Source organism: Diorhabda carinulata, chromosome 5, assembly GCF_026250575.1.
Source record: "Diorhabda carinulata isolate Delta chromosome 5, icDioCari1.1, whole genome shotgun sequence".
NCBI lineage: Eukaryota > Metazoa > Arthropoda > Insecta > Coleoptera > Chrysomelidae > Diorhabda > Diorhabda carinulata.
This window is the reverse complement of record NC_079464.1, coordinates 20,504,725-20,518,116: the sequence shown is the minus strand read 5'-3', so window position 1 is coordinate 20,518,116 and position 13,392 is coordinate 20,504,725. Positions and strand designations below refer to the sequence as shown.

Below are 13,392 nucleotides of genomic sequence, written 5' to 3'. Positions count from 1 at the left end.
TAAGCCAGATTGTTGTTTGACGAACATGCCCAAGATTTTAAAATCACCGCTCCATCGCCAATCGTGGTCTTTATATTTTAATTTGCAATGAACCAATTCCAAGTTCTTGTAGGTTTCCTTGGGGTATATGGAATGACCGGAAGCATAGAAACCGCCATTGTGAAACAGAAGTCTTCTTTTTGAAGTATCTATGTGCTTGTTGGTATGAGATCTTGAATGTATTCATCAAGCCTTTAATATTGGTACAATAAACCAACTCGTCCTCTTGGGCAGAGTAGGAAGTGAGCTACTTCTAACGATATCTAAATCATGAGGAAGACACTCCCTGCAACAGTAAGTTCTCGTTTTTGATTCTTGATCCAAGCAACTCAGCAGCGTTTTTGGGAAGAATCAAGTTTCTTACCAAATCATTTAGCTCGCCCTAGTAAAACAACTTTGGAGTGCTCTCACATTCAAATTCAAAACTTCATTTGTCATCGGGTTCAAGTACAGCAGCATCTTCGTCAGAACTTGAAATTTCTTCCAAGGTAGCTGGGGCTTTGGGCACTGGCATGGGGGATGGGACGAATAGTTGATTTGAATTATACCCTTCCACATTACACGAACAAAAGTAATGAAAGTTATGACCTGTATACATTTAAAAACAATAATCAAAATAAAATTGTACTTATTTATTCGTGACTTCAAGTTAGCCCAAAAATTCCCTCTTTTAGTTTTTTGTTGTAGACCTGTGTTATGAATAGTCACCCAACACGTTTGTCTGTGTCGATTCCTTTCGAGCCATGCAACAGCAAATGTTAGACTTTCGAGACAAATTGATGTTAGAAGTGTTTATTAATAGTTAGTCGAGGGAGGCTACGAAAAATGATTTTCATTGGAAGAAAAATTCAGTTTGGAAAATTCTTTCAGAATGAATGGTTTGATTAATAAATACACTAGAACATGGTGGCGTGCTCTACGTCGTTGGGGGTTGTTATTGAATAGAATGGACAATAAGGAAGTTAAATTGAGTCACGGCGCTTGCAAAACTCAAAATAGAATCGAAAAAAAAATCAACAGCTGGATCAGAAAACCATATGATTTACCTAGATAACTTGGTAGAGCTCCTATGATACACCCAGTAAAGGATGGGTTGTCTCCCATACAATCGCGGTAGTTTTAGAAGATTGGTTCCAAAATAAATTAATTGCTGTATTATGACATGACGTGACACATATAAGAAATTATAATTTTTCAAAGGATAACGTTTGTAAAAAAATTGCAAAGGAAGCAGATCACGAAGTAATTTTTAATCCGGTAAAATTGATATCCCATAAATTAGAATCTGATGTACAGACTCACAATAATACACAAACTTTGAACATTGCTGAGATCGAGGTTATAAAAGCGGAAGTAAAAATGTAACCGCAGAAAAATGGAGAAACTGTATTCAATATGTGAAAAAAATTCGGAGCTCCTATAGATGTATGTACACAAATAAACTTCCAGATAATATCTAATAATGAATAAAATGTAATATGCTTCAAAATAGTTTTGATTTTAGGTCTTAAGATTTAGAAATTGTTTTTTTTTATTTTTAAAGACGGGTAAATATTAGACGTTTCGACATGTTGCGGTTTGTATCGAAATGTAATACATATATGTATTAATATATTTTGTATCATTTAATAGATTTAAAATTAAAATTCAACAATCCCATCATATTTAAATTTTGAACCCAACAATGGTACAACAATGAAAATCAAATTAAAATTTCTCTTCAAACTATAAGGAAAATGCCAGGTTAATAATATAGTAGTACGGCCCTGCACGATGCGATAAATTTACGAGCTTTATATAGGTTTTGGTAGTAAAAGCACTTTTTTAATATTTTGAAAAATACTAACCTAACCTAAGTTTTCATGTCAACTAAAGTAAATTCGAAAGCAAAAATTTATTTAGCAGTTCTTATTTTTCAAAATTAAATGACTTTGTATTGAACATAACGTATTAATTGCTATATCTCGAGAGAGCCCTACTATATACTTAAATATTAATGATATGTTGGAAAGGATCTTTTTTTTGTTATCCTTATAAATTTATTATGTTAGTAAGTTATGCATATGAGAGGCCACACCTCTTCTCGAAAATATGATGCCGGAGGGCCTCAGCATCCACTCTCTCAGATTGATATTAATTATAATGTAATAAATTCAAACTTTGAAATGTAACAGAGTATTTTTAATTACAAAGTCGATAATTAAAATCATCTTCTCGGTTGTTGAATAAAATTACCTAAATAAATTTCATGTTGGCTTCTTGGTGCAATTACAACATAATTAGGCCTCTTAGCATTATGATAAATTGTTTCAAGACTTGTTTTCTAGCATTGGATACATTTTGTAATCTACATGCAAATACTATAAGTTGTTTTATTATCTTCAGATAGAGATCCTTCAAAAAACTTAATAATCTGTTATTACATAATTTAGATAATAGTTTCTATTATCGATAGTCTTCTTGATTACATCTTTGTAGTTCCCGTATCAAAAACTTTCACGTATCTAGAGAATCATTTTATTGAGCGTTGTTTCAAATACGAGGATGGTCCCAGGAGTACCTGAAGAACTACACAAAAATTTTGGAAAAAAACGTAATCTCCTTTAGTGATGTTCAATAAGTTCGATAACCTTTTTATAATAAAAATCATCAAGCTCCAAAATCTGGAGAATAGGGTGCATGGGGTAGCAATTCAAACTTTAATTCATTAATTTTGTCCATTGGAATAATGGATGTGTTAGCTGGTGCATTGTTTTGATGAAACAACACTTCCTACTTCTTTCTTTAGCCAAATGCGGTCGTTTTTGCTTGATTCTTCGCTGAAGCCTTGCAATGAGTTCGCATAATATTAGCCGTTGATAGTTTTTCCTTTTTCAATATAGTCAATTGAAATTATCCCACGCGCATCCCAAAAAATCGACGCCATGAACTTTTCTGCAGATGGAACGATCATCGCCTTCTTTGAAGCCGATTTCCCTTTTCAGTACATTGTTTTGATTGTTGTTTTGCTTCAGGTGTGAATTGATGGACCCATGTTTCATCCATGATTATGAAACGGCGCTTTATTTCTGTGAAGCATTGCCAAACACTCGATAGAAACATTTTCACGACGCTGTTTTGGTTCAATTGTGAGCAAACGCGGCACCAATCTTGCGCACACCTTTCTCATATCAAAATTTTCAGTTAATATGCGATGTACTGCACTTTTTAAAATGCCTATTATGTCTGCTAGCTTGCGCACTTTCTGTCGCCGATCATCCAGTTCCGCTTTGTGGATTTTCTTCAGCATTAATGGAAGTCGTCACCTCATTTAGTCGACCACTGCGATGCTGGTCTTTGCAGGTCGCACTGCTTCGTTTAAACTCTGCTAACCAATAACGAAGGAGCAATCTCACCAAGAGTAGAATCTAGTTCTGCTTTTATATTTGCTGAGCTAATGCCTTTCAAATGAAAGTATTCTATCACATAACGATGTCCAATCTATGTTTATAAATTCAGTGAAAAAGTTCACTATTGATGGCTGCCAAACAAATACTAAACAACGTGGCTTCTCCAAACTGAAATCTTATGCTATATTATTTACTTCTTAATACAGTCGAATTTTTCAAGCAACTACCGCTATCTCTAGGTCAGGCCAGGTACTTCTGGACCATACTGCAGAAAGATCTAATAGTCCAGGATCAACTAGACGAATCCCAAAGTGGGTTTGGGAAGACACAGTGTATAAGATTATGTATTTATAATAAAACAACTAGTTCCACAAAAGCTTTTGACAATGTGTCATTCATATAACAGTTTGGGATAGCCTGTAAAAGTATGTAGAACATAGTCAAAAGTCTCTGTCGCCAAAATAGTTAGGGATGATATAACTAAAGCCCCAAAAATAGGATCCAAAGAAAAAAGAATGGAATGTTATAGGTTAAATCCAGTAGAATGGTCCTTGGCAGATGACATTAATCTTTGACTTGATGCTAATAAGTCAAGAGTAGTAGACAGTAGGCAAGAGGAAAATAAACAGATTAACAGATCCAAATGTTCAAATACAAGGAGTTATAATACATAGGGCTCAATACAAATTGTATCACCTTGCATAAAAATTTATGACGAAATGAAAATAGATTTTCTTTAAACAGTTTTTGATTGATTTCTCTCAAAGAAGTTTGGAAGAAGTTCTTCTGCACAATGGCAATAAATATGCCTCCAAACATATGAAAATGTAGGAACCCTATTGGGCAATATCAGTCTTCTGCTAGGTCAACAGCTGGTGTGTACGAAAATGCTGTGCTTTTTATGTGAATGGGACAGTAGAGCTCGTGACAAACACTGGAAACAAAAATTGTGGACAGAATTTTGTAGCTGGTATGAAAAATATCCTGCATTAACCGTTGAATGACCCTAAGAGGATTTTGCTATCACCGCTGCACATAAAGCTCGGATTGATGAAGCAATTTGTGACCGCTTTATTAAAAGAAGGCGCTTGCTTTAAGTATCTTTTTGAAAAATTACTCCGCATTACCTCGGAAACAATCAAGGCAGGAATTTTCGTGGGTCTACAAATCCGAATTTTGATGGAAGACAATAATTTTGAGAAAAGTATGAATTAGAAAAGAAAACTAGCTTGGATGAGCTTTAAAAATGTTGTGTGTGGTTTTCTGGGCAACAATAAATATCCCGAGTGTGCACTTCTTACATTCCTACGTTGACTAGGACCAAAATAGGTGTAATAAAAATATGATAGTTGACTACTGTTTGAATCTCAAGAGGGATCTTTTGATGTCTGGTTAGGTCATAACTAAATTAATATAAATAATGTAAAATTGTTAAAAAATGTATCCAATAATAAATTGTTGAATACATTTGAAAGCTAAATGCAAGAGCTGCTTAAATAGGGGCTAACGAACAGTTCCTTACAACTCACTCTATAGTTTAGTAGAACAGGAATAAATTTGAAGATTGATTGATGGGAAAATTTAGTATAAAACGGCTAAGTTAAATTAACAGGTCTAGTTTATCTTCAAGGTAATTCCAAATTCCAAATTAGGGTCTATAGTTTCTCAACTTTCTCAAGAAACGATCATAGTTTATAAAGCTCAACGTTTTGTTTATTGGTTTCACTCAGATACAATTGCTTCGCACGATTATTAAAAGTTTGGCTTCCATTCTTCTATTCTACAACTCTGTATATAGATTGTATGATACTCGGGAATGGGTTGATTGAAGCTCTCATAAAAATGTATGATTGAGAACAATACAACAGACGAATTCATGTGTTACCTCAACTCCAAAACAGTTAATTAATTTTTTAAACCTATCGCATTGCCGATATGAAACCATTCGAGTTGCGGTCAATATTTTAATAATCCTTTATAATATTGTTTGAATGTCCGGCAAAAAAAATACAAAAAACAATTAAAACACATCCCCGTTCCTCCTACATACACATTGTAGTGGTTTGAATTTTAATTTACTGTACATATCAAAAAAAGTTTGATGAATATCGTTGTTTTTTATCATAGTGAATTGTGTACAGATTGTACTTATGATATCATAAAAACTGCACTCGTAGAATGATATTTAGCACAAATTTGTCCAATAGACGTTTCATGCTGTGATGTTGTAAACCTCTGTAATTTAACACAATCCTTATTAAAGGGTCATCGTATCGTGTGACTAATTAAGATAAAGAAATTTTTTTAGCGAAAATCGATTTTATTCATCTCCTTCAAGAGCAATACAATCATTCCAACGCTTCTCGATAACGTACTTGTAGTACTTGTAGATTACTTCTTATTTTAGTTGAATTTCTTACCGGCAAGCATTTTTCTGAGATCAGCAAATAGCCAGTAGTCACTGGGGGCTAGATCTGGACTATACGGTGGATGAGAAAGCAATTCGAAGGGTAATTCGATCAATTTAACTATCGTTGCCATCGACTTGTGAATCGGTGCATTGTCTTGCTGAAACAGTGGTTTTTTCTTCGACATTGTTTTCGTTTTATCTTGGTTTTTGCATTGAAACGATCCAACAACTCTATGTAGTATTCGTTATTGATTGTCATTTCCTTTTGGAGATAGTTGATGAGCAATATTCCATGTTCATTCCAAAATATGAGGCCACAACCTTCCCAGTTAACTGTCGTGCCTTTGGACACTTCGGACGTGGTTCACCGGCGGCAGTCCACTCAGATGATGATCGTTTTGAATCCGGAGTAAAGTGTTAGATCCATGCTTCATCTATTGTCACATATCGACGCAAAAAATCTGATTCATTACGTGTAAACATGGCAAAATACTGTTCGAAATCATCAACACGTTGTTGTTTCTGAACGACTATGAGTAAACGCGAAACCCACTTTCTCATGGTAAGATGTTCATGCATAATTATAAATACAGTGCCTTCTGTTATCTTCACAACCTCGGCTATCTTGCGCAATTTCAATTTACGATCATATATAATCAATATGTGGATTTTTTTGATGTTTTCTGGAGTAACCACCTCAATTGGACGACCAGAACGTTGACCATCAGCGGAGTCTATACGATCACGTTTAAATTCGGCGAATCAATAACAAATGGTTTTTTTTATTGAATATAGTCTGGATAACACTTTTGAAGCCATTGCTGAGCTTGGCTGTCACTTTTTTCTGAATAATCGAGATATGTAATCGTAATCGTAATGCTATTAAGCTCTGTAGTCTCTTATACTTTAAGAGAATGTGGATAGAGTTATTTTCGTCTACTCTATAGTCTGCACGTTTTATTCTTAACTAAACCTAGCGTCTTCATCTTTCAGTGTTTGGTTCTGTACCCGTATATTCCTATTACAGCTCTGTGTAATATCCATACATCATTTGATAGCATGACTTCTTTCCAGAGCTTTGTTAGCGTTCTAGTGCAGGGTACTAGGGTAGGCAACAAGGAACGGTAGTCGAACATATCTCAGGATCGAATTATAATGCAGCTTCAGGTTAGAAAAAGCGGTCCTGAAAAACACGTAGAAATTATTTTTTGAATTTTAGGTCTACAACTACTAGAGGGCGTATATTAAAAAATAAAATAAAAAAACAGAATTTGGTTCCGCTTAGCCGATGTTTATAAACTTGAGATTGCTTGAAAGAGCGAGAATTTTTCTTCTAGTCCTACTTGCAGTAATTTGTAGTGGTTTAAACAGCTGTTTTCGCATTTTATTTCCATATTTAGAGTCCTCAACTTCATTCCATCTTACATATCAAATCTCAATACCATCAGTCACCGGCCAGATAAGGGAGTTACGATTTTTATAAACATACTGTATATAAATAATATATTATTTGTGGAAGGGTTCGACGTAGCTCAGTGAAATGATTTTTAATTTCCTGTACGAACTTTGTTGTTCGTTTCTGTGGTTATCTAGTTGAATTTTCATTTTACATTTGTCCTATTTTGCATTTTTGTGGCCGAAGGTGAGTATGAGAGTTTCATTAAAATCGTGGTCAATGTTCAAATTACACAACTTTGATTGACTACCAGAAAAATCCGATGATGCAATCACAATATTTGATTCGAAACTGTGCGGAAATTTCTTGCAAATGAAGTTTGTTTAATTATTAAACAGAAATTGAAAATTTCAAAAAATGGCTATTGGTTTTTTTATTTTCGTCCATATATTGTTTGTATAATAGGCCCACTGAAACGAAATGACGGCGATCAGTAACTCAAATAATACTAAAAAGTATTTAGTGAAAAAATATTGTTTCATCAAATCGATTTGAGAAATTCACAACGACCTACTAAAGTTTATGAATCCACCTTACATATCTTTTCAAATGTAGTTTCGAGATGCCAACATTAGGAAGAGAGGTTAGAGATAGAGCTAAAGAGAGAAAAAAGTCCTGTAAATATGTAGAATATAAATAGGATTATCACAGCAAAACTGTTTGAATATTTGTTTTGAAACGACACTCTTCTGGAAAATCTAAATTGAATACTAACTAATACTTGGTACTGATCACTAGCGATGTTTAAATTACTTCCATTTAGGAGAAAGAGATAGAGCTAAAGAGAACAAAAACCCATGTAAATCTGTAGAATATAAATAGGATTATCACACCAAAACTGTTCGAATATTTGTTTTGAGACACTCTTCTGGAAAATCTAAATTGAATACTAACTAATACTTGGTGCTGATCACTAGCGATGTTTAAATTACTTCCATTTAGGAGAAAGAGATAGAGCTAAAGAGAACAAAAACCCATGTAAATCTGTAGAATATAAATAGGATTATCACACCAAAACTGTTCGAATATTTGTTTTGAGACACTCTTCTGGAAAATCTAAATTGAATACTAACTAATACTTGGTGCTGATCACTAGCGATGTTTAAATTACTTCCATTTAGGAGAAAGAGATAGAGCTAAAGAGAACAAAAACCCATGTAAATCTGTAGAATATAAATAGGATTATCACACCAAAACTGTTCGAATATATGTTTTGAAATGAAACTCTTTTGGAAAATCTAAATTGAATACTAACTAATACTTGGTACTGATTACTAGCGATGTTTAAATTACTTCCTTTTTGAAGATAGAGATAGAGCTAAAGAGAACAAAAACCCATGTAAATCTGTAGAATATAAATAGGATTATCACACCAAAACTGTTCGAATATATGTTTTGAAATGAAACTCTTTTGGAAAATCTAAATTGAATACTAACTAATACTTGGTACTGATCCCTAGCGATGTTTAAATTACTTCCATTTAGGAGAAAGAGATAGAGCTAAAGAGAACAAAAACCCATGTAAATCTGTAGAATATAAATAGGATTATCACACCAAAACTGTTCGAATATTTGTTTTGAAACGACACTCTTCTGAAAAATCTAAATTGAATACTAACTAATACTTGGTACTGATTACTAGCGATGTTTAAATTACTTCCTTTTTGAAGATAGAGATAGAGCTAAAGAGAACAAAAACCCATGTAAATCTGTAGAATATAAATAGGATTATCACACCAAAACTGTTCGAATATATGTTTTGAAACGACACTCTTTTGGAAAATCTAGATTGAATACTAACTAATACTTGGTACTGATTACTAGCGATGTTTAAATTACTTCCTTTTTGAAGATAGAGATAGAGCTAAAGAGAACAAAAACCCATGTAAATCTGTAGAATATAAATAGGATTATCACACCAAAACTGTTCGAATATATGTTTTGAAATGAAACTCTTTTGGAAAATCTAAATTGAATACTAACTAATACTTGGTACTGATTACTAGCGATGTTTAAATTACTTCCTTTTTGAAGATAGAGATAGAGCTAAAGAGAACAAAAACCCATGTAAATCTGTAGAATATAAATAGGATTATCACACCAAAACTGTTCGAATATATGTTTTGAAATGAAACTCTTTTGGAAAATCTAAATTGAATACTAACTAATACTTGGTACTGATCCCTAGCGATGTTTAAATTACTTCCATTTAGGAGAAAGAGATAGAGCTAAAGAGAACAAAAACCCATGTAAATCTGTAGAATATAAATAGGATTATCACACCAAAACTGTTCGAATATTTGTTTTGAAACGACACTCTTCTGAAAAATCTAAATTGAATACTAACTAATACTTGGTACTGATTACTAGCGATGTTTAAATTACTTCCTTTTTGAAGATAGAGATAGAGCTAAAGAGAACAAAAACCCATGTAAATCTGTAGAATATAAATAGGATTATCACACCAAAACTGTTCGAATATTTGTTTTGAAACGACACTCTTTTGGAAAATCTAGATTGAATACTAACTAATACTTGGTACTGATTACTAGCGATGTTTAAATTACTTCCTTTTTGAAGATAGAGATAGAGCTAAAGAGAACAAAAACCCATGTAAATCTGTAGAATATAAATAGGATTATCACACCAAAACTGTTCGAATATATGTTTTGAAATGAAACTCTTTTGGAAAATCTAAATTGAATACTAACTAATACTTGGTACTGATCCCTAGCGATGTTTAAATTACTTCCATTTAGGAGAAAGAGATAGAGCTAAAGAGAACAAAAACCCATGTAAATCTGTAGAATATAAATAGGATTATCACACCAAAACTGTCCGAATATTTGTTTTGAAACGACACTCTTCTGAAAAATCTAAATTGAATACTAACTAATACTTGGTACTGATCACTAGCGATGTTTAAATTACTTACTTTTTGAAGATAGAGCTAGAGCTAAAGAGAACAAAAAGCCATGTAAATCTGTAGAATATAAATAGGATTATCACACCAAAACTGTTCGAATATTTGTTTTGAGACGACACTCTTCTGGAAAATCTAAATTGAATACTAACTAATACTTGGTACTGATCCCTAGCGATGTTTAAATTACTTCCATTTAGGAGAAAGAGATAGAGCTAAAGAGAACAAAAACCCATGTAAATCTGTAGAATATAAATAGGATTATCACACCAAAACTGTTCGAATATATGTTTTGAAATGAAACTCTTTTGGAAAATCTAAATTGAATACTAACTAATACTTGGTACTGATCCCTAGCGATGTTTAAATTACTTCCATTTAGGAGAAAGAGATAGAGCTAAAGAGAACAAAAACCCATGTAAATCTGTAGAATATAAATAGGATTATCACACCAAAACTGTCCGAATATTTGTTTTGAAACGACACTCTTCTGAAAAATCTAAATTGAATACTAACTAATACTTGGTACTGATCACTAGCGATGTTTAAATTACTTACTTTTTGAAGATAGAGCTAGAGCTAAAGAGAACAAAAAGCCATGTAAATCTGTAGAATATAAATAGGATTATCACACCAAAACTGTTCGAATATATGTTTTGAAATGAAACTCTTTTGGAAAATCTAAATTGAATACTAACTAATACTTGGTACTGATCCCTAGCGATGTTTAAATTACTTCCATTTAGGAGAAAGAGATAGAGCTAAAGAGAACAAAAACCCATGTAAATCTGTAGAATATAAATAGGATTATCACACCAAAACTGTCCGAATATTTGTTTTGAAACGACACTCTTCTGAAAAATCTAAATTGAATACTAACTAATACTTGGTACTGATCACTAGCGATGTTTAAATTACTTACTTTTTGAAGATAGAGCTAGAGCTAAAGAGAACAAAAAGCCATGTAAATCTGTAGAATATAAATAGGATTATCACACCAAAACTGTTCGAATATTTGTTTTGAGACGACACTCTTCTGGAAAATCTAAATTGAATACTAACTAATACTTGGTACTGATCACTAGCGATGTTTAAATTACTTCCATTTAGGAGAAAGAGATAGAGCTAAAGAGAACAAAAACCCATGTAAATCTGTAGAATATAAATAGGATTATCACACCAAAACTGTTCGAATATATGTTTTGAAATGAAACTCTTTTGGAAAATCTAAATTGAATACTAACTAATACTTGGTACTGATCACTAGCGATGTTTAAATTACTTCCTTTTTGAAGATAGAGATAGAGCTAAAGAGAACAAAAAGCCATGTAAATCTGTAGAATATAAATAGGATTATCACACCAAAACTGTTCGAATATTTGAGTTGAATTGACACTCTATTGAAAATTCTGAATTAAATACCAATTAATAGTTGATATTGATTGCTAGCATATTTAAATTAATTTCCTTTTAGAGGTTAGGGATAAAGATAGTGTTAAAGAGGACAAAAAGTTATGTAAATCTGTAGAATATAAATATGATTATCCTAGCAAAAATGCTCAAATATTCTATTTGAAATACTAATTAATACTTGATCGCTAGCGATGTTCAAATTACTTTAATTTTAGAGATAGAGATGGACCTTAAGAGATCAAAAAGCCATGAAATATCTTTAAACCTTGAACTTGAACTCAAAAAACAAAATATCTTTCAAGAATTATTCAAAACCTCATTATAATTATCACTATGCCAAATTAAAATGAGTGGCGGATACTCCCAGTCTCCACTCCAGGTATTTACAGATTTTCTTAACTAACTATAGGCAAACTAAATAAATCCCAAGCTCGTTTGCGCTCGTCCATAACCTCAAATAGATCAATGGAAACCACGTCTGCCTTCTAGAAAATTTATGAGGTCAATTCTCAATCTCGTGCGGGTGTTTTTGAGTGGTGTAAGCGCTTTAGTGGGTGCCAAGAGAGCAACGAAGATGGTCGCCCTGTGACTGTTTCAACTCTGGAAACAGTAACCAAAATCAACCAAATTGAGCGTGAAGATCGTCGAATGAGCATCGGGATGATTACCGAGGCTGTAAACGCCGATATAGAAACGATTCGAAAAATTTTACATGAGGAATTACACATGACAAAAGACTGTACGAAGCTGGTGTCAAAAAATCTGACTCCTGACCAAAAGCTCTTGCGTCAATGGCTCTCAGATTTCCTTGAAAGGTTAGAAAAAGATTTGCTTTGAAAAGGACTCGATGGTCGATGAGTCGATGGAAGCGGCAAAGCAAAAAACTGCAGAAATCCTAAAGGCACTCACCAAAGAAAACTTCCAGCACTGCTTCGTTCAATGGAAAAAGCGTATGGAAAGGTGTATGTTTCGAGGGGTGTATATTGAAGGGGAGCATTCGAATAATAAAACCCTTTGTCATAACCAGTCTCGTTATTTAATAGCCAGAGTTCGTATATCAAAAGGCTCGTCAGTTGTCTAGTTGTGAATCGAGATTTGGTGTTAAAACTTCTATTAGATATTACTTCAGAAACTGAAATAAAATTTCAAAATTTAGCTGCATTTACACCGTCTTCACTGATAAAGAATTTTTTATCAACAACATTTGGAAGAAAAACTTTATGTTTGTAAGTTATGGAAGAGCCCCCTCGGGCCGGGTGTTCCTCGCGATCGCCAGCCTGTCCAATCTGGGCTTGGTTTCAAATAACCAAACTTAAGCATAAATGTACATGATGTGAATAATTCTGTATAAAAAACTGAAAGTATTTGTAGTTGAAACTTAATGAATATAGAGCGTCTTTCAAGTTTTTTAAATAAATAAGGACCCGTATTATTTGGCATAAATTATCACCAGCCATGGGTGGTGAGTTGACTTAAACCCATTGTCAAAAGCAATCGATATCTTTGTGTCCTTCAAAACGCGTTGTTCACAATATATGGAGGAAAAAAAATAGTATTGTATTTATTCTAAATTTCCGACTCATATTGTATTAGGTCGCTGTAATTTGCTGAATCGATTAATTCAAAATTGATAACATGACGAGGTTCAAATTTTTAATTAGACTTTGCGAAAGGGCTGGACCCCTTTTTCGTCTACAACACTAGCAAACGAACGAAAACCATCTATACCATTCATTAAGCTAGCAAAGCAGTGGCGGAAGTA

General features: G+C 33.2%; 1 protein-coding gene across 1 annotated transcript in view; it reads right to left on the bottom strand.

Annotated features, from left to right (window-relative positions):
* Window positions 1-466: 466 nt before the first annotated feature.
* Window positions 467-13,392, bottom strand: part of LOC130894535 (uncharacterized) — a 36,942-nt gene continuing 24,016 nt past the window's right edge. The window contains exon 3 of the mRNA XM_057801417.1: window positions 467-627. Within this exon, the coding sequence (XP_057657400.1) occupies window positions 467-627 (161 nt within the window). The remainder of the gene's footprint in view (window positions 628-13,392) is intronic.